Raw genomic sequence first — 23,281 nt, forward strand, 5'->3', positions numbered from 1 at the left:
AGTTTTTCTTAATTTTTGTAGATGATTTAATAGTAGGCAGGGAGAGGTGTATTAGAGGTGTATATGGCCTGTGCTATCTTAGAAGGACTGCACTGTGGCAAAGTTATAGTGTCAGTGAGACAGTACGTCAAGTAATCAGCAAGGAAGCCCAGACTGAGCAGAGAAAGAGATGACGTTAAGAGAGGGTGAGAGACCAGTATATAAAATGGGGCAAAAAACTGGAGTCTTGAAGACATTAAAGAATTGGCACAGTGTAACTGAGAGAAAATGATGGAAAGATAAGACAAAAATACACTGGAGCAATATAAAAGGCCAGGATGAGATCATGTGAGTGGACAGCTGACCTGGAGTGAAATGCAGGTGTTAGAATTGTGAGGTCCAAGAGCTGTGATTTTAGACTCAAAATTTATGCCGTCATCGAAATCCTTCGCTGATGATGGCAGAATTAGAGAAATGGACCAGAACCGAGAGACAGATGACCAAGTCCTTGAAAGGGAATCACTTACATTACAGCAGATAGTAATGCCTAGGATGGGTAAGTGAGCATCCTAGCTTCTTATTGCTGCTGTCACAAGTTACCACAAACTGAGAATAGATGAAAATGACAAAAATTTATTATTTTATAGTTATGAGGGTCAGAAGTCCAACACAAGTCTCAGTGGATTTAAGGGTTAATTTTATGTATCGGCTTGGTGGGCCATGCTGCTTAGCTATTTGGTCAAACAATATTCTGGATGTTTCTGTGATGGTATTTTACTGGATGAGATTGACATGTTAACTAGCAAACTTTGAGTTAAAAACAGATTGCTTCCTTTAATGTGGGTGGGCCTCATCCACTCAGTTGAAAGCCTTAATAGAACAAAGACTGACCTTCCACAAGCAAGTAAGAGTTCTGGCAATAGACTGTATCTTTCCCCTAGGTTTCTGGCCCACTGGCCTTCCCTCCAGATATCAGACTTGTACCTCCACATGGCATGAGCCATTTCCTTAAAATAAATCATTCTCTCTCTCTGAACACACATTCTTTCTCTCCCTTTCTCTCTCTCAGCTCTATTTCTAAAAACAAACAAACAAACAAAAAATCTGACAGTGGGCTAAGATCAGGAGACAAGCAGAATATATAGAAGAGTCCATTTCCTTGCCTTTTCCAGCTTCTAGAGGCTTCCCACATTTCATGGCCATGGCCTCCTTCCTCCATTTTCAAAGCTAACAATGGTGGGTAGAGTCCCTTTCACATCCTACTTCTCTGACCTTCCTTCTATAGACACATTTCCTCTGACTATAGCCAAATACGGTCCTCTGATTTCAAAGAGACAGGACCAACATGGATAATCCAAGATAATCTCCCCATCTCAAAGTTCTTAATTTAATCACATCTGCAAAGTGCCTTTTTGCCATATGAAGTAATCACAGGCCCCAGGGATACGGACTTAGACATCTTTGGCGGGTCATTTTTCTGCCTAACACAGTGATAGAATCTGCCCTCAGAAGAGAAGCTGGAAAGAAGACTGATGTACACAGGGCTAAATGGAGTTTTTCTGTACCAAATGTGAGCTCCCTTTCTAGCTATAGGCCCTAATTTCATTCTTCTAAGCCAGCATTTCCCAAAGTCTCCTCTGTGGCATATTATAGTATTACGAGATGCATTAAAAATAAAAGCTCTGTGGTCAAAAAAATGTGTACATTCTATGTACCTTTGTATCTTTATAATTTATATTAGCATATGAAAGATTCTGAGAAGTTTATGGTGAGGAAGTCTATCAAGTTTAACATGGGTTTTCCAGAACTTATTTTTCCAAGGAATTCTCTTTTTGAAACACCTATTAACAGCCCCAGAATCATAGTTTAATACAGTGGACTTTGGGAAATGCATTTCTAGACAACACAAAGATACCGTCACAGGCCCAAGTATAGGGGAAAGAGCCATACGTGATCCACAAAGCCTTGCTGGAGTGCTCCAGAATCAACTTGAATTATCCAAACCCCATTTAGTAGGTGAGGGCTAAGATTCAAAGAAGAGTTAAATCTTGCCCTCAGGAATGGAAGAGTCAAGATCTGAACGCAGTCAGTCTTGCTCCAGAAGCTTCACTTTTAAGCACTGTACTTGAGTTCATATTTTCATATCAAGCCATGTTTCAGCCTCCTGGCCAGCCCTTTGTTGAACACCACCCCTGGCCTAATAGGCTACAGTATGGAAGGATCAAGTGTTACAGAAGACAACAACTTGTGCTTTCCCTTCATCAGGGGCTGTGAGCAAGGCAGTTATAGAAGAAGTTGAGGAAGTGGTAGCTTTGCTGACTGACGTATCCAGTCTACAGTGGAGATGAGATTCGCAGAATAAGTCAACAGCAACGAAGTCCCCCAGGGCAGTCCCAAGACTAATTTACATTACCTGTAGGACTCTAAGTAGCAAAGGGGAGGCAGCACCACCTAGTGGACAAAACGAGTGGTCTCCATTGAGGTCACAGCAGTCAAAACCAGGTTTCACTATTAAACAATTTGCCTCAAGCTCAGTGCTTTACTCTGCAAATTAGGATAGCAGTCTTAACCTCATAGGATAGTTGTGAGAATTAGTGAAAGCACAGACAAAGAGCCAATGATGAAAAATAAATGCCACATCCGGCTGTTGTTATTAAGTCCAAGTCGATCTTTATTCAGGGCTCTTCTTCCTGCCCCCACCCAGGTTAATTCAACTTTGCTTGCAAGAAGTTCAGTACTTCCTATTCTTACCACCCAGGTCTTTGGTTAGTGTGGTGCCCTTAATTGAAGAGTGTTGGCCGAGGGCTGCCAGAATTCTGAGACCGCAAGAAAACAAAGGCAAAGGGGGTTGGAGTGATTTGCTTTCAGCAGACTCCCTAACTGGGCCTTCCCTGCAGCGTTCACCTCTTGGTGGCTCTTGATGGTGGCTGGCTGCCAGCAAAATGTTTTGTCTTGGAAAAGAGAGGGATCCACGGTTATTCTGTTCCCATTAGCTTTCTAATTAGTAAAAACTTCAAGAAGCTGGCATGTGCTTGATTCTTAGCCTCCAATTCCGAGCTTTCATCATTTCCCCTATTTGTATGTTTTCTTGGTTGGCTTAATAGAAACCCCTTCTAAAATTGTTTACATTATCTTCCATAAGTTATTACTTACAAAGATGACAAAGAAAACACTTGGGTTTCTGTTTATAAGTCTTATATCTTTTGCTAAATGAGTATTTAAAATGTTCAGACGATGTTAAGATCCTGGCTCCCCTAAGTAAGAAACAAAGAACAAGTGCTGATAGAAAATAAATAAAGAAGTACAGACCCAAGGAAATTTCATCCTTCAATTTCTGGTTTCAGATGCTTCCAGTTATAAAACAAAGATAACACACACAGACTGAAAACTCAGAACAGAAGACACATACGGTTTTTGACTGTAGAATTTAAGGAGAGTTGGTCAGAGATGGAAACCTATAATGCTATCAGGTGGGAAAGAAGGCTGTAATTACTTACTACTTTTCCTCTGAAAATGCACTTGGGAATCACCTGGCTGCAGTAAGCAACACAAACTTGAGAACATTGACCTAAAATTGCCATATAGGTGAGACCAAAACAATGTGTTTGAAGAAAAAATGAAAAATGCTAACATGTAGTTTAGTGACAGGGATATTTAACATACACCTAATTATTTCTATTATTTTAAACCGTGCTATATCACATTGTTGGAGGTAGAAATTAGAAACTGATCAGAGTGCTGCTTTTAATTAAAGAGTTTAATTTTAAGGAAAATGAATTAATGGATTTTCAATATATGTTTTTAAATCACTTATCTACATTTTTGTTGGACCAAATCCAGAAACCAAAATTAAAGCATGATACTTAAAAGGAAAGGATTTGTTTCCGTGCTGAGAGTGTGCTTTGCAGCTCCAATCCTTCATGTTAGAAAACGACAGAGTGGGGATAAACAATTGCCTTGGCGGGACTCATTTCGGAAGAAACATTGACAGTTTTTCATGTCTTTCAATTAAACACACTTCTGATATACCCAGCTGCCTTCTCATACTTTTTTTAAAGAAAAGCCTTTAAAAACATCTTATGATAATTAATTTTTTTAAGCTAATGGGATTCTGACATAGTATTTAAGCTTCTCTTTTATATAGTGTCACCGTAGCACAGTCTTTTCGCCTAATTTTTTTAATTAACCAAATGTCCCAAAAGGATAAGCATTATACAATTTCCAGCAAGACACAGTGGGAGCATCATGGACTCAAAACAAATAGAATTTGATTATTTGAATCTGTCAAACTGTGTGAACTGAGGCCTGATTTAACTTCTCGGAGTCTCTGATTCCTCATTTTTAAAATAAGGAGAATAATTTGCAACCTCACATGGTTGTTGCAAGCATTAAATGAAACATTTTATTTTCAAGTACCTGACATAGCCACATCACAGATGCTTAATATGTGTTATTTTCCTTTCCATTTTCCCCTTCATATGCATATATATCAGCAACATCAATTCCTTTATATGTAAGGCTGATGCTGTTAACTTTATTAAGCTAGATTTTCCATTAAGCATTTATCCTTATTCATTAGCTAGGAGGACTGACGCACAAAGATATTAAATTATTTACTCAAGTTTAATGAATGAAATTGAAAACCTTTTTCCCCTGCTTAACATGAATGTGCCCTTTTCAGTATGCAGAGCTTTGTTGCATTTATTCAGAAGCTATTGCTAAGTGCTCAGTTTGGAACATAGGATTAATGAGCCCGGAGACATGGCGTTGGTTACCATGGCAACCAAACTAGCTTTGCTCTGTTCCAAGCTCAAACAACGGATGTGGGAAGCTTAACTCTGGCCTGCGGTATATAGCTGGGTGTTCTTTTTCATATATCTGACTTCCCATTGCTGCTTCCAATTAATCCCTAATTCTCTTGGAAAAATAAATAAAAAGAACACCCCTGCTTCTTTAAGGCTTTGCTTTTTCAGCTATACCACCTAACCTTCCTGAATACAATTATCTCCCCATTTCTTTCTTAAGATTTTGGCACCTAACTCATGTTACTCCTTTCCTCACAGATTCCTGACATTATTCTGGGGGTCTTTAATAACCACATGAATGACTCAACAAATCTTCTGGCCTCCCGGTTTCTGGATGGCATTCACTTCAGCGACTTTCTCCGACTCTTTGACTTGATGACTCCAATCCATAGTTATACCTGGACTGAGTCATTAACTGAAATTTATCAGTCTCCAGAAATCACTGATTCACATGTCCAATTCTCTGCCCATAATCTTCTATATTTGCCTCTTGCTTGTTCAATGTCCACTATAACCATTCTTGGACTCCATCAGATCCCTCTCTGTGTTTACTTTGTCTATTAGATGTTCCTTACTTTTCTCCTCCTCTATCCAGCTTAGTTCCATATTTTATAATTTTAATAACTTGATTCTTTTACCTGAACTTTAAATTCCCTCCATCTCTTCATAGCATTTACCTGGTGCTATGAGTGACTCTACCCCTGCGTGAGCCCAATTATCTGCCGTCTCAGTGCCTGCAGCCAAGCAGCTGAGCGCTGTGTGGCAAAAACCACCTGTGCCACCTGTACAAGACTGATACCATCATAAAGTCAAATATCAAAACTCAACTGGACCCTCCAGATGGGTCAGCAATCCAATGTCTCTCTGTTTTACTTACTTTCCCATTCTCTTTAATTTCCTATAATAATTATTCTCTGTAATTTTAGAAAATTTAATGTATTCTCTGTAATAATTATTTCAAACCTCCTTTTCCCTCAAATCTTTTATACTTCTTCTCTTTTCACCCTCAGCTCTCTTCACTTCTTACTTTACATTAAAAATGCCCTTCAAAGGGAAGCTTCCTTAAATCCCTCCCACCACACACATCAACTCCTATTCTCTCCTTTTCTGCCTCTGGCTATGACAGAATAGAGGTTCTTTTCTCCAAAATCAATCCCTTTACCTGCTCTGGATCTCATTTCCCAAACTCAGAATCCTCACACCAAAAATTATCCCTCCTCTTTTCTTTGTCTTCAATCTCTGCTCTACTGGTGGATTTTTCCATCAGTTTTTAAATGCTCAGGTTTTTATCATCTAAAATTTTTTTTAAAAGTTCAAACTCATTTTCCTCTTCATCTACCTTCTTGTCTTCTCTTCACAAATACTCCTTAAAAGCCTTGTGCACACTCTCAGACAGCCTTCTTTTTAGTTCTCAATCCCCTCCACTCTGATTTCTGCGTCCATCACTCAACTAATTGGTATAATCTCCAGTTTCATCCATGTTGCTAAGTCCAGTGGCAGCTTTTTAATTCTCAACTTACTGGATCTTTCCATAGTGTTTAACACTTCTGACTTCTCCCTCCTTCCTGGCATACTCTCTTCATATGGGAAAGAAGCAATGTGTGCAACTGAGCACGATTTTGCCAGTAATGATCATCAAATTGCTCTGGTTCAACAGCACTCTTTTCCTTAGTGCTAGGACTTGTTGTCAATTGAACATTCAATACATTTTTAACAATCAGTATCCACTATGTTCTATACACTGGGCTATGCTGAGCAAAACAGTCTCTGCTCTCATGAAACTTATGGTTTAGTGAGGGAGGCAGATACTAATCAAAGAATTCAACAAATAAAATATAAATGCCACCAAGGAAAGCCACAATGTGCTATGAGAATACAGAACATAGCATAGGGACCTAATTGAGTTTAAACAAATTAAGAAAAACTGATCTTCAGAACTGAAGTCTGAACTAAGGTCCTGCATAGAAGTAGAAGTTTGCTTAGCAAAGAAGAGGGGTAGAGCATTCTAATAGCAGATATGCTATATTTGCATCCCCAGCCTTTTCCCCTAACTCAGCACCTGAAATAATGGCAATTAGGTCTTGCCTCTCTAGAAAAAAAAACAGTTATATTTTTCTTTGGAGAATCTAACCAATCTCAAAAAATAATAATAATAATCTTAAGAGACTATGTCAGAGATTCCTCAGATGAAAGGTCCAGCCAGATCCCCTACAGCAAAACAAAACACAACAAAAAACTCTATGTAGATAATAAGATTCTGAATCAGCTTTTAGTGACTCGATCTTAAACACAGTCAGACAGCCAAGGATTACAAGAGATCTAAGGAAAGCCTCTAATATAGTAGACAGAGACAACAAAAACAGAGAAAAACAACCTGGAGAAGATCTCCCAGAAAGCAGAGAATAAAGAAATGTAAACTAGGAGAGACAATACAAGACAATTAGAGAAACAGTCCAGGGAGTTTCGATGTCCAAATAACAGTAATTCAAGAAAGAGAGCATGTAGAAAACAGAAGAAAAGAACTCATGCAGGAAATAATTCAGGAACATTTCTCAGAACTGATAGACAAGCATCTTGGAATTCAATGGATTCAGTATGATGGATGAAGATAAACCCACCAAGACAATTCAATGTGGAATTTTAGAACACCAAACACCAAAAAAATAAAATTCTAAATTCCCCAGAGAGAAAGATAATAAGTTACACAGAGAAAAATGAAGATGTAAATGGCTTTTAATTTTCCAGCTGCAGTACTGGAAACTAGAAGGCAATCAGGCAATGCCTTCAACATGCTAAAAAAAAATGTTTATGAATCTAGAATTCTATGCCAAGTCGGGGAAGAATTCATGCACTGGGAGCATGTATAGTCTCATGCACCCTTTCTCAGAAATCTACCAGAGGATGTATCTATCCCAAATAGGCAACACACCAAGAGTTAGGAAGAACTGTGGTCCAGAAAACAGGGGAGAGGAAAAGGGTGTCCCGGGGATGATAGGGAGTGGGGACCCCAGGATGACAGTGGTTCACCAGATGTACACGAAGCTAAACCTAATTGGAGCATATCCAAAGACTTCAGAAGAAATTTTTTCAAGAAAATAAAATTGATAAAATACCCACTGAGTTTAAATATTTCAGAAAAGATTAAAACTATTGTCAGGCCAGGCACGATGCCTCACATCTATAATTACAGCACGTTGTAAGCCTAAGCAGGAGAATGATTTGTGGCCAGGAGTTGGAGACTAGCCTCATCAAAATAACAAGACCCTGTCTCTACTAAAAATAATTTTTTAAAAATTAGCTGGGCACAGTCCATGTGCCTGTAGTCTCAGCTACCTGGGAGGCTGAGGTGGAAGAATTGCTTGAGCCTGGGAAGTCAAACCTGCAGTAAGCCGTGGTCACGCCACTGCATTCTTGCTTGCATGATAGAGTGAGATGCTGTCTCTAAAAATAAATAAAATAAAATAAATTGGCAAAAGGTTTGAGATTAAATAGCAGTGGGTATGTAGAAAACTAAGCAAAAGAACGAAATAAGACAGTTTACCACAGAGATAACAAAACGTTGCACAAAAATAGAAGCTATCAAAGTTGACTACAAGTCTCATAGTTATAATGTAACTGCATCATAAGGGACAGGGAATGGAATAAGTACTTGTGGCGGGGGGGGGACATGGATAGAGGAAAAGGAGCCAGATCTGCATTTTCCATTACAGTCAATCAATCGATTCTCATACAGCTGCTTCTATTGCTACTTATTCTTCCTACCTTTATGGATAAATAAATGGTATTTATTTAGTAATCTGGAGCTAAATATCAACTAATCGGCTTAAGGAAGTAAAAGTGGTTGCCTCTGAAAAAGGAATAATCTAGTACTACATTTTTAGTAATAAACCTTGAATCTGGTATCTTCTTAATGTCTTCTAAACAACGTTCATATTTCTTTCACATCTTTTGCTAAATGTATTTTCTAGGTCCCTTAAATTTCTTGTGCTATTATAAATCTATCCTTTCTTACATTACAATTTCTAGGTGCTCATTTCCGGTATATAGAAATGTAATTGATTTTTGTATATTGATCTTAAATGCACTACCTCTGCTGAACTCAATTACTAGTTGTAACCATTTAATTGTAGATTTTCTATGTAGACAAACATCTTGTTTTAAATAATGGCCGTTTTCCTTCCTTCTCTTCAATCTTCGTATATTATTTCTCTTTCTCTTCTCTTTGTGCCAGTTAGGATCTCCAGGACAGGGCTGAAAAGACTGTGATGACAGCAGAGAAGTTGTTTCATTCCTGATTCTATAGAGATGCTTCTACAATTTCACCACTTAATAGACTATCAACTTTAAAGCACTGCTTAAGGTTATGTTTCCCGAAGTATGGTATGATTTTTCCTGGAACATTCTTTACGGGACTAGAGTACCTGCTGACTGACTGGGTGTGAGATAGGGACTGCAAACTCACTTCAAGTTCACTAACTCAGAGGGGAAGATTGGAGTCAAGCCTTCTGGAAAAAACAGTGACCAGAAGACAACGGCGCTTTAGAGTCATTTTCTGCCATCTGAGAGCAGAGGGTTTCTTAGCAGATGGAGGTCAAGAATTTAATTGCATTTTATTTACTGTTACTGTTACCCTCAATGTATGTCAAGGGATTTTGGTTTCCAATTTTTTATAGTAATATCAAGTTTCCTTTAAAATTATAAGTAATATCAATTTGATGAGAACATTAAATTCATATTGTACAGGTGGTACTCACAATACAGCAGATGTGGCAAAAATCCTCAGGGTGGTTTGCAAATGACTAACACGGTCAGATTTGTGTTATTCCAGCATATAACGTAGGAGATGAAAAGATGGAAGGCGATGAGGTGGTAAGAGCAGTGTCTGCCCAGCAAGCATATCTATTTCGGATTAAAATGAAGGCCAGTGACATCTTGCCTTACCATCTTCCACTTCATTGACCAGGGAATTTCCTAACATGTCCGTTGACTTGTGTCACTGTCACACAAAGTAGCAGAAACAGTCTTTTAAAAGACATGGTCTCTTTTGCATTGCCCCCATGCTACATTCTGCTAGGGAACATTTGAATTTTTATGGCTTTCCTGCAGTAACAAATTTTCCTCATACTGTCAGGATTTGCTTCATGCAGAGTAAAGCAGGCAGCTTTCATTTTCCTCTTACGAATGGAATAGGTAGAAATAATATGCTGCTTAGCAGCCACCTAAACCTGCCCTAACTCTCTTTATTCATAGGGAAATGCAGAATTCAATGCAATTCAATTTTTCACCGAGGTAAATAAGCCTTCTCAACTGATGAACACTATTATACTAATACCAAAGGAAACAAAGGCCAGGAGATGGGAGCATTAAGTAGAAAGGCAAATAGAAAAATAGCAGACAAAATCCAGCATGGGGACAAAGCAGGCTCTGCAACACTGGGAAAATAGGGGAAAATCCTTTAAGAGAAAATTGGATGCAATTTTTTGGCCTCAATTAGCCTTTTCCACAAAGAGCACTTTTCCACAAAGAGCCCATTAAATAGCAAATGAAATTACATCGGTTTTCAGTTGCCATGGCATTGGTTCTTCCTCTAATAGACTTGTCTGGTCCCGAGTTTAATGTTAGCCTGACTTATTTTCCTTGTCTGTATGCTGTTTCAATTCCTTCTGTCCATCTACAAAGTGATGTATTTGAGTTCTCCCTCAGAGTACCTACGACATAATCTAAGAGAGACAAAATTCGGTCTTCAGCTATATTTCTAGAGACTGAGAGGGTAAAACTAATGAAGTGCAGCATTTCATTAACTATGAACCACACAGTTTTCATTTATTAGATGGCGGGGGGTCCCTTCCATGCACCCAGGGCTTCTGGAGCCATTCCCGGATCTGTCAGTAACCTCAGTAACTATTTATTGAGCACTTCCTATGTGCCAAGCGCTGTTCAGAAGCTGAGGCAGAAAAATGCAAAGGAAAGAAAGCAAGATGCTCAGTCTTTTAATTTCCTGGTTAAAAGATCTACCAGCAAAGCACTTACTTTCTCCTATTTCTTCATCCATAAGATGGGTTGAAATTTCCCCAAAGATTTGATTCACAAGTTTGTTTTCTTATTTACATATCTGCCAGCTACCACATTAAAAAAATTATTTAGCAGTAAGGATCTAAAATAATAGTTTTGCCTTTTTGAACTTGCTTAGCTACAATTAAACATTAGCTATGATATCAAGTTTGACTCTGATATTTTAAATATTATTTTCTGACATGCATAGTCACACAGTTTTTAGAAAAATACATCTATACAGTCTAAACTGTCCTAAACCTTCCCATGTGAATGGACATTCTTTTAAACATCATTTTAAATATCTGCATGGTATGGTATTAACAACATGAAATTTTCTATTAGATATGTAAGTGCTTTTCAGTTTTTCAGTAATATAAATGATTCTCTGAGGGCAAATAGGAATCAAGCAATTGTTTTGAGACTCTTAATACATTTAAAATTTAAAAACGCCTATCTATACATTTTAATTGTGGTACTTTTAAATGTTTTTCTTAACTAATCAAAACTTCTAAGACAAAAATATAAAGTAAAATATGCTCTAACTGCATTATTCTGAAAACTCTTACAGAATTAGGAGAAAGTCTCTAATTTCTAGTGTACTGCAGGTCATGTGACCAAGCACAACTCTAAGTTACATGATCAGTGGCTTCCTTTTTCTTTCTCCCCAGTTATCTCTTTAACTTTAGGTATAACCTATTTGCAGGTATCTAAAGTCTGAATTTGAGGCCCTAAGTAAATGATAGCCCTGGGTAAAAAAGGTCCCCCTGCCTAGGATTGGTCCCTAATCCTAGAGGTGAAATTTCTAAGTTAAAAGAAGTTTTAAGCTTTTGATATGTGTTATCAATTTGTCCCCTAGGCTTGTACCTATCTACATTCTATTAAGAGTGTGTGAGAGCACTTCCCCATGTGTTTGTCGCATATGTATTACCTTTTGTATGCTTATCAATGTAATAAACAACAGGATATCTAATTGTTATTTTAATTGACATGTTAGTGATTACCAATGAAGGCTATCATTATGTCATATATTTATTTGTTGTTTATATGATTATTCCTTTTTTTCCCTTAAGTAATCCTGTTCTTGGTCTTTTTGTTCTTTTTCTTTATTAAATCATTTTTTTTCTTCTTTTTTCCCTCTTTTTCTTAGGAGTTAGCCTTCTTACTTGAATTGAGAAATCTCTGTATACAGTAAGCCCTTTGTCATGTAGTCTTAAATATTTTCCCCAGTTTTATGATTGCCTTTTAGTTTTATGATGTTTTCCCTATTGAAGCCGAATATTTTTGCTTTCTCTAATTTATCTTTATTTTCTTTGTGAATTCGACCTTTGATGACATGGCTTAAAAGAGTAAGTGAACGTTAGTGGACTTTCTTTCTCTCTCCTTGATCATTATAAGCCTAATTCATTAGTGTCAGCCTACAAGTATTGTCCAAGCTTCCACTATTTCCTTCTTCCTTCTCATCTCTAGGTAGTCTCTCTCTGTTGACAGGAACAAAAGAGATGGGGAATAATTGTGTCGGCTGGGAAAGGTGATGCCTCTAGGGAAAGTTTGGCCACTCTCAGATTATGGTTGATAAAGTCACAGGAAAAGGCAGTAACATAAAAAGTTAACAAAGTTTCAGTTATGTGGGATGAATAAGTTCTGAAGATCTAATGTACAACAGGATGACTATACTTAACAACGTTCCATTGTTTATTGGAAATTTGCTGAGAGTAGATCTTAAATACTCTTATCACAAAAAGTAAGACAAAAAATGTTTTAATTTACAAGTTAATAATTAAATTAATATATAATTTCTAAATTTCCTAAACCTCTTAAAAATATAAAGGTTACATGTTTAATTAAATTTAAAAATCAATAAAGATAAACCTAAATATAAACATAAATGAATGAGTAAATGTGAAAGTGGTGATGGCCACACACAGAAAAGGTGGGTAAGCTCCAAATGATGCCTAACCTTGTCCCTATAACTCCATGTTAGGCCCTTTCTTCCTAAGGGGGAGGCTAAAAAGCAAACATAATAAGAGCATCTTTGCTGGAAGGAGCTGAAGGGAGGTCACAAACCAGTATTTTCTATATTTGGAGATCAGAGAAAAACCTTGCATGCCGAAGGAAATGATTCATAGAAATAAAACAGTTGAAGATACACAAGACAGGATAACTGAAAGGTTCCAGTCTTTCAGAAGCTGGGAGAGATGAACTCCAGAGACTATGGTATACATCCTCATTTTTGACAGGTGAACCAAAGAAGAAAGAAAATAAGCTGGGCTGAATTTTTTCCCCTTCATTTCCACAGGTTGAAAAGATCATGTCTTTTTTTTTTTTTAGACAGATCTTGCTCACAAAGGCTCATGTGCAGTGGTCCAATAATAGCTCACAGCAGCCAGCCTCAAACTCCTGAGCTCAAGCAATCTTGCCTCAGCCTCCCAAGTAGCTAGGACTACAGCTGCATCATCATGCATGGTTAATTTTTTTTCCCTTTGGTAAAGATGTGGTCTCATTAGGTTGCCCAATCTGATCTCAAACTCCTGGGCTTCAAATGGTCCTCCTGCCTCAGCCTCCCAAAGTTCTGGGATTACAAGTGTAAGCCACAGCTCCTGGCTACATGGCATCTTTTATAAATCCAGTAATCCTACTACATTCTTTAGTAAGCGTCTTATCCCATTTTTTTCTCCATGAACTTCTCATTCTTTCTCCATTCTTATCGAAATGTCCGCACTTTCTGTTCTCTCATTTTTTGGCTGATGATTTTGCCTGATACATTATTGAGGAGGGGAAACCATCAGAACTCCCTCAGCTTAGCACCATCAAATCTATAATCATTCTGGCATCTAAAACCATCTTTTTTACTTTGTCCCACTTCTTAAAAATGAGGATGTACCCCATAGCCTCTGGATTTCATCTCATCTCAACTTCTGAAAGATTGGAACCTTTCAGTTATCATGTCTCATGCATCTTCAACTGTTTTCTTTCTATGAATCATTTCCTTCGGCACAGAAGCTTTTTCTCTGCTCTCCTATGACAGTAATTGCCTGTGACCCCCTTTAGCCCCTCCAGCAATCATGCTCTTCTTATGTTCATTTCTGCAGCCTCACTTCTTTTTAACAATTATTTACATATGACACCTCTAGTTTCTAACCACCCATTTACACTTTATGCTATTCAAATCTGGTTTTTAACACTGTTTCACCAAAACTATTTTTGTCAGTGATAACTCTGTCACCTAATCTAATGAACATCTAATTAAGCCTGTGTCGCTATCACTATAGCTAGCCACTCTCTGCTTCTGGAAACTACCTCTTTCTTAGTCCTCGTGTTGCCAAAGGGTTCTTGCTTTTCTCCAATTTTATTTATCAGGATATCTTACTCTCCTTTATTGGTTTCTCCCCATCTTCTAACATTGAAATATTAGAATTCATTGGGGCTTATACATAGATTCACCTTTCTCTATTATATACTCTTTATCCAGGTGATTCCATTGATTTCCGTGGCTTCAAATACAATCTATAGGCCAACAATTCTGAAATTATAGCTTCAGTCCGGGGCTCTGTTCTGAAATCTATACTTTTATATAAAGTGCATCCTTGACATTTTCACTTCGAAGTCTCAAAGAGATATGAAAACTCTCACACTTAAAACTGATCTAGGAGGACTCACTCTTCTGATTTCAAGACTCGATTCAAACCTACAGCAAGCAAGTCAATGGAGTATTAGAAATAAATAAATAAAAAGATATATAGGTCAATGGAATAGGCTGGAGTCCAGAAATAAACTCATACGTATATTGCCAATTGATTTTTGACAAAAATACTAAGGCAATTCAATGGTGAAAGGCTATTCTTTTCAACAAATGGTGCTGAAACAATTGGGCATCTATATGAAAAAATGAACCTAACCCATACCTTATACTATAAACAAAAATTAACTCAAAATGAATTAGCAAAATCTGAAATGATAAAACCTCTAGAAATAAACATAGAAAACAAATTTTGTTGCTTGGAGGAAATAAAATAGATAAATTGAATTTATCAGAATTAAATACTTCTTCTCTTTGAAAGATACGGTTAGGAAAATGAAAAGAAAAGCTACAGAATGAAGAACAAATACATGCAAACTATGTATATGATAAAGGACTAGTATCCAGAATATATATAAAGAACTCTCTCAAATCAGTAAGAATACAGAAATCCCATTTTTTAAAAGGAGCAAAAGTTACAGGTATTTCACCAAAGTAAAGAATATACTGATGGCAAATCGATGCAGGAAAACATATTTAACATCCTTAGTCATCAGGAAAATTCAAATTAAAACAAAGAGATACCATTACAAACCTATTAGAAGGCTAACATTCTAATGATCTACCCCCCAGTAGAGGGAAATTTAGAATATACTGTTAACTTTACTGAGTGAGAATTATACTCCATAAACTGACTTTTAAAAAATGGATTTAATGATCATCCCCACATAGATACCTCTTCCTCAAGTTTCTTTATCTCAAAAAGTGCCATCACTATCTGCCTATTTTCTAAAACCAGAAACCGAACAATGAATGATACTTGGGACTTTTTTTCCTTCACATCCCACCCATATCCAACCTATCTCCAAATCCCAACAATTTTACTTCCAAAATGTATTGCAAACCCATTTCCTGATCATCCTATCCAAGCTTGCCCCTAGTGCAAGCCACCATCTTCTCTCACCTAGACTGTTACAATAGCTTCCCTGCTGGTCTCCCTACTTCCATTCTTGTCCACTTCCAACCTATTTTCTGTGTAACTCCAGAAAAATGACTTTAAGGGAAAATTAAACCATGTCACCGTCTTACCGGAAACTTTCCAGTGGCTCTATTTCAGAGCCCTACAGTTTGACCCTAAAAGGCCCTGTGGGATCAAACACATCCAATGTCATCTTGTGACACTCCCCTCTACCCTCTTGTCCTTCCCACCCTACCCACACCCATGATACTCTGGTCATATAACCCTCTTTCATCTGCGTAGTATTCCAAAGTTTTTGCTCTCTTAGCAACGTTTCTCAAGCTATTTTCTATAGCTAGACACCTTTTCCTCTCGGCTTTCTTGATGGGTAGCTCCTTCTCCTTCTCTTTCATTTTTTTTTTTTATTAGACAGGGTCTCACCCCATCACTCAGGCTGAAGTGCAATGGCATATTAGCAGTTCACTGCAGCCTTGACCTCTTGGGATCAAGTGACCCTATTGCCTCAGTCTCCTGAGTAGCTGAGACCACAGGTGCATGCCACCATGCCGAGCTAATTATTTTACTAGTTGCCCAGACTAGTCTCAAACTCCTGGGCTCAAGTGATCCTTCCACCTTAGCCTCCAAAAGTTACAGTGCCACAAGCATGAGCCACTGCACCTGGGCCTCCTTCTCATTTTTAAAGTTTCAGTCTACCTAGCATATCCTTAGAGAAGGCTTTACACATTTTCTGGTAATTCACTTCTGACATTCTCATTCATAACCCCTGTTTACTCCTTCACAACACTTTCCCAAAGTGTAATTATATATTTATGAATTTGTTTTGTTAATATTTATCTTCCCTATTAAAATATACTTGCTTTGAGGGCAGAATATTTTCTCTTTTTTATTTACTTAGCACATTACCTGATGTATAATAGGAGCTAAATAAATATTTGTTAAGTAAATGAGTAAACGAATGAACTTCCTGCTATTAAATAATAGTAAGATTCCAATGTGATCGTCACTGAATTACCTGGATCAACAGAAGTACGTATTTTTTAGGGGCCTCTGAACTAGGTGTAATTGCATCATGCTGCTTACCATATCACCTGAGGTAGGTAGGGGTCACAAAGTCTTGAAACCATGAGTGTATAAGCAGACAACGATGTTGGCCACCCAGAAAGGCTTACCTCTCCAAACCAATTGCTTGGCACAGAGAATGGAACTTGGAGTTGTACAAAAGTGCAAAGCTGTGTGTCCACTTAAGGAGTAGCAATTGAGTTTTGCCCCTCTATCACAGAGGACCTTAACACAATCCACATTAGCCACTTCACAAGCCACATGAAGAGGGGTTTTCCCATTTGGTCTACAGTTGATGGTAGCATTGTGGTCCAGTAGCACCAGAAGGCATTCCACATGACCAAACAAGACAGAGAGATGCAGGCCTGTGGCCCAGGAAGACTTTAATTTATAGCTAGGCAACCAATAACCTGAAAAAAAAAAAAGGGCGGGGGGAGAAAGTTTAACTTCCTGACCTACGATTTCTCCCTGTTTTGTGAAGATTTTTACAAGAAATTTTATTTTGGTCACATTTATAAAAGCGCGGTGGAGGAGGGATGACAGAGGTTTTAAACTAACAGCTAATGGTTTTGCAAGTGTTTTGTTTAACAGCATATTCTTATGTCCATCAGTGAGAAAGGCTTTCTCGAGTTCTTACTGACTCTAATATTTCTTACTACTGTGTCTTGTTCCTTTATTTACTTCACCTTTCTAGCTCTCCAAGGCATTTAAGTTTGGGATTTTCATTTATGTGATTGTATTTTATTTTGCATAGTGAGTTACATGAGATGCTTCAAGAACATTTTTTTAAAACTTTCAATCATTGAGAGTTTGTCTTGAGTGATTCCAAGGCTGTTAGTTGCAAGCTTATAATTTTTATTCTATCTCAAATCTTTTTTCTTATAGTTGTCAATCCAAGATATGAATGTGTTTAATCTTTTTTTAAAAACAGTCACTCCAAGATTTTATTTGCCTGCCTGTTGATTTATGCAATATCTCTTTCCAAAGAAGAATTTAAGGCAACTCACAACCTTCATATACCACAAGATTTTTTAAATAATTTTAAAAATAAGGGCAAAATTTTAAAAAGTAGGAAAATAAAAATGTCAAAAGTAAGATAAATACACACACAAAATATAAACTGTATAAATACAATTCAAATAAGCTATTGTCTTTCTGCCCAGAGGGAGAAAATAATTTAATTTAAAGAAGCTATTTACAAAGTTGTGCACAGTGATTAGCCCCACAGGAATGAATGAACTCAAACCAAAGTTTGTCTTTCTGCAATCTATCCTCCAACCTAGCAACACACACACACACACACACACACATACACACACAATTTTAATCCCTGTTTTACTCCATTCAGAATTCTAGAGCCATCTTGCTTTCTTTCCCTCCCGCCTTCCCCTTTATCCAAATCTACTCTTTAAAAAGAAATCCAATTATTGCACATTAAGGTCTAATGGACTGAGGATTATTTAAAGTATGATCACTCTCAGGATTATCTGAATTTATGGAAGAATCTATATTCAGCTAACAGAATTAAATTCTAAGATATTAATTTGAGATTCCAGATACTGGGAAGAGATGGTGTTGGATTATATGGACTTTCCGTGGCAGAAGTAAGTAGTATCATAGATGGCCTGAGCTGGGGAGTATCAACCCCACGCCTTGTGTGTATGTGTGTGTAAACTGATATGCACACACAATGTAAGTACATATAGATCCATTTATATATTTCTATTGAGTTATGTACGTTGAATCTGTGTTCCAAGCAGAGTTCTTAAGCTATAATGTTATGCAGCTTTCTTTTGATAATGAATGAATCACATTAACATCAATACTTAGTCATTTTAATACTCAGATTTCCTCAAAAAGCAATTGGCAAAAACAGTCTTTTCCAACTGTCTGGGTAAGAAGTTGGTTCCAGATCTGAAAACCAGAGTGTGTTTTGCCTGCCGATTAACAGCAAAAATTAAGCAGCTCTCTGTGGCAACTGATTGGAAACTCGCGCCTGCTTCTGCCATGGGAAGAAAAATGATCGCAGAAAGGAAGCAGCAGAGAGCTGATTAAGAAAACACCATTTTGATGTAAAATCAAAGAAACGCAGAATGTTAGCACTGGAGGGAAGATTATGCAGTCCAAGCCTTTCATTTTCCAAATGAGAAAAGTGCCACTTTTTCAGCCTGCTAGAGCCATGAGTCGCCTGCCTCAATTCAAACTCATGGACTCAGAATACCCGCAATGCAGTTTCCATCAGTCTTCGTCTTTGTGGAAGCAGAATAGGTTTACCCTCAAGCCTGCTTCGCAAATCACAAGGAAAGGCAGAAGATCCTCAATTATCTATAACATTTCACATCTCCAATATGGAAATGCATTTGCAAATTGAATTTTTTTCCTCCTCCTAACTTCCCAGTGGCACCTAAAGAATCTGTCCTGCCCATGTATTACATGAATCAGTCATCCTTGGCCTCTCAGTCAGTTTCTTCTGCATCTCCTGTCATCAAAAACGTTAACTGGTCAATCAGGCTCACAGACTACCAGGTCCTGGAATTCAGCCAACTCCCAGAATGGAGTTGTGGCTACAACTCACCTCTCTTAAGATAGGAATGTATCTTACCAACAAGACACCTTAGTTGCTGCCCCTGGAGAGCTGAAGTGGAGAAATGGGAAGAGGACAGATTGCAGGCTATGGCTTAGGGTATACTGAAATGTATATGGAAGTTGTGTTGCAAAACTTTGGTGGTAATGTCGGGTGAGGGATTTTTGAATAATTCAGCCCTGAGCATATCAGGAAAGCCTACTGCTTTGAGCAGAGAAAAGAGCAGCCCCTGACTAAACGGCCATCCCTGTACAATCATCACTTGAAAATGAGGCTGGACACACAGGTTGCTGTGTAGCAAGTGTGGAAGTAAGTACACTTACTGTCATGGAGGACCAAACCCCAGGTAAAGCTATCTTCAAAAACCACAGATGAGGCTGCACCTGTTCATGATCTTGTGCTGATGCTGATATGTCAAGAGATCAGAATTTGTCCCCCAAAATATAACCACCAATGATTACAGCAGGCTAGAAACACAATGAACTGATTAGGCAGTCATTTTTTATACACTACCTTCTTCCCACAGCAAAATTTTCCCAGGGCTTTGAAACCTAGAATGTGATTTATTCCTAGTATTTGTCTTTTGAAGGCTCCCTCTGTTCACCTCTGCAGATTTTTCAGGCTGCCCTTTTACTATGTGTTTAAACTGCGCAAAGGACAGAGGTGAGGCAGAACTAGGAAACTAAGCCCACGGGAGCTGGGGGTGGGAGGTGAAGCAGCGGCTGCCTCCCTCTAATGTAAACCACTCGCACACTACCGCACGTCTGCAGTCTATGTGCGGTGACAGCTTCTTGCAGAAGAGCTCTGTTTGAGTAAGAAGCTCCACTAAGAAGAAAAGAAAAATACGGATTATTTCCCCTATGTATAAAACCCTCAGGAACTCTCAAATACAGGCCATGCCCATGTGGCTTGACCGTGATACACAGTCTGTTTACACAGTTTCACCTTCATAACGTGATTCATTATCTGCATGCAGGAATCTGAACTTAGAGAGGGTCTTGTTAAAGCTTTCATTTTACAAATGAAGATAATTAGTCTGGAAGAGGTTAAGTAGTATAAAGTATCCATGTTCATATAACAAGTACTGACAGGATCAACTCTGACTCTCAAACACGGTTGCCCCGAATTTTTAAATAGCCATCTATGATCCAAAGGCTACACGCTGTTTACCTCCAAACTGATACTACTTGTAGCTAAAAGTTCTAAAGAAATTTTTTAAGTGTTATCCCTGAAAAAAATATGAAGGCTAATCCTGTGTGTGTGTGTGTGTGTGTGTGTGTGTGTGTGCTTAATTTAAATCTGAAACCAAAGATATATGCCCGAATAGCTAGGTAGAAAGCTGCCTAGAAATATGGCAAGGAGCAAAGTGTTTGGGCCTTCTTTTGGAAGAAGGGATTGGTTCTGCTCCAGAGGATGTACACATTTCTGGTAAACCTTCAGCTAAGCCTGGGCTCTGCAACAGTTATCAACTATAATGTTATCTGAGTCAAAGAACCCCACACACGAGAAGCCTCTGTTATTACAGCCAAAGGTTACACACACTGCTCGTGGCTGGATTAGCAGACATTTGCTCTGCCTGTGTCCATGTATTTACACAGTCCTGAAGGATTACAGACTGAAGCACAATTCTTGGCTATTTTTTAATAGCTAATATTTTCCAGATAACTCAAGGTTCCCCTGGGAAGGGGGGAAAAAAAGCAACCTTGAAGTGTAAAATTTAAAGAAAAAAGTTTGAACATCAAAGAAAAGAAAAGAACCGTAGGATGGATATGAGACAACAGGAGAGTAAATTTCTGGCAAAGAGCAAAATTAGGTGATAAAGAAATTATTCATTCAGAGAGTGGAAATAAGAGCTTTCATGATATTTGGATATAAGTTGCTACTTAGTAAAGTAGACAGAATACCTGCCAGAAAGTTTTCAAGTGAAATCATTCATTGGTTATTTTAATTAAAAATGTAACTACCAACCAAGGAATCAGTGGCTGTGGGCCATAAACGAAGTACTAAAAGTGCATTACGCTGATTAATAAAAGGACTCTGATAACCTTGCTGACTAGGGAATTTCCTACCAAACAGATAAGTATGAAATTCTGCTTGTATCATTTATGAGACAAAGCTCATACATCTGAAGGAAGCTCAAGCTGTGTAGTTGGTAAAACCTTTGGAAACAGTTTTATGGGCATTTCTTCATGTTTCCAGTATGGAGGTCACCAGTGAAAACCAATAGAAAGGGCCTTTGTGTTTTCTTTACAAATTTCTTTTGTCCTTGCATTCACTCTACATACTCAGTGCTTAACTCATAATAAATTTTATATCACTGACATTCCTTGACTCTCAATGACTTATTGCATTTGGCAGTTAAAAAGTTGTTCTTTATGTTTTCTTTATATCATTTTTATTTTAAAGTGATCATCTGGTAAATGCAATTTTTGCTTACTTGTTTTTGCTTTTGAGACCCGTTATCTTCACCTTTCCCAGGGAGATCTCTCAAATGCCATCCAGTACATTTTAAACGTTCACTTTAAAAAATGTGAGAAAAGTTTCTTTAAATTAACAAAACATGATTATATCTGAAAATTTTATTATGAAGCTTAAAATAACTTGGAAAAGTAAAGTGAGATCTCTCTAACTTTGAGAATCATGAATAGGTGCTGGAGACGAACAGGACTCACAGTTTGAACATGAACTCTGGGCCGGCTTCTAAATCTGTTCTCTGTCAAATGGTAAGAGAAGCTAGCTACTCAATGAGATGGGCCCAGTGCTACAGAGGAAAGCAGAAATGAGCTTCCAGACATATTTGTAATCCAATAGCTTTATTCTATCTTCCTCATAAAATCCACATTTCATATTTGCTTATGAGCTCAACTTTTGATTTCTGGTGTGCCAACTAGATTGTAAATTTGGAAGCACCATTTAGATTTTAGATAATTTATTTTCCAGCAGAGTTCTGAGTTCCCTTTTCAAAAATTATACACTGACTTTCACATAGGCTTAGATGGAGTACATTTAGGGATAAAATTTAGTTGCTTTTTAAATCCTATAAAAATGCTGTATGTTCTAAAGAAATAAGAATGATTTAGAATTGATTGTACTACTGTTTATTTTCTATAGGACAACGAAATGTTGAATATGGAATTTTAGTGTTAATTAAACAAGGAAATTTAAGAGTAGCATTAGATATGTTATAGGTTTTGCACATTGCCTTGCTTATTAAGCCAAACATAACTGAAACCTGGAGATTCCCACACTTTAAACAGGAATGTTCTGTTTCCTCATGTGGATGCTGGTTACATACGTTTCTTTATTTTGTGAAAAGTAATCAAGCTACACAGTTATTTATGCATTTCTGTGTAAAGCTTTTCAAAAGTGCTGTAAAAAAAAAATCAAAGAACAGTGTGGAGCAGTTCAACAGCATCAAACATCCAGAAGTTCTGCTTTGATTTAATAAAGTCTCACAAAAATCCAGCCACATACTCTTCAAGGCCACACAGAAATAAGTCCTATTCCTTTGAACTATTTGGAAAGGAACTAGCTACCCACTGTAGACTGCTTAGCTCCACGCTGCTGCCTAACAATGACTTTATGACTTAAGAAATTGATATAACCACTTAGATCTACTAACAGCTAGGATTCTATTTATCATTTCCATTTCTAACTTCCCATTCCTAAGTTTAAAAGAATTAGTGATAAGGCTGGAAGCATGTGAAAAAAAATTGAAGAAACTTTTAAGAAAGATGAGGTTTCAACCTGAGTTTAAGATTAAAGCGACAAGTTCTTATACTCATATTCATATTAAACAGAGTAGTGTGTTTCTTTCTACACATGCACGCACACACACAAATTTCCTCCATAAACCCTAAAAGTCAGACCATAAATCTTACTAGTTCTGTGCAAACATCAGTCTGGTATATATAAGAATGGAACTGTTCTTTTCCTTTCCCAGAGAGTGTAACTTGCTATCTGCTTAATTGAAAGCCACATCCCATAGTCCTAACAGTATGAAAACACCTCTATTCATGTGAATGAAAATTTAGCTCTATGAAGACCAAAGGAGTCAGCTCATATTGACAAGAAGAATTTAAATT

The 23,281-nt window shown here is 37.6% G+C and overlaps 1 protein-coding gene across 1 annotated transcript in view; it reads right to left on the minus strand.

Moving 5' to 3' along the window:
• ASB4 (ankyrin repeat and SOCS box containing 4) overlaps positions 1-23,281 on the minus strand; it is a 50,987-nt gene that overhangs the window by 25,999 nt on the left and 1,707 nt on the right. The window contains exon 2 of the mRNA XM_002751584.7: positions 16,723-17,022. Within this exon, the coding sequence (XP_002751630.3) occupies positions 16,723-17,022 (300 nt within the window). The remainder of the gene's footprint in view (positions 1-16,722; positions 17,023-23,281) is intronic.

This window comes from Callithrix jacchus, chromosome 11, assembly GCF_049354715.1.
Source record: "Callithrix jacchus isolate 240 chromosome 11, calJac240_pri, whole genome shotgun sequence".
NCBI lineage: Eukaryota > Metazoa > Chordata > Mammalia > Primates > Cebidae > Callithrix > Callithrix jacchus.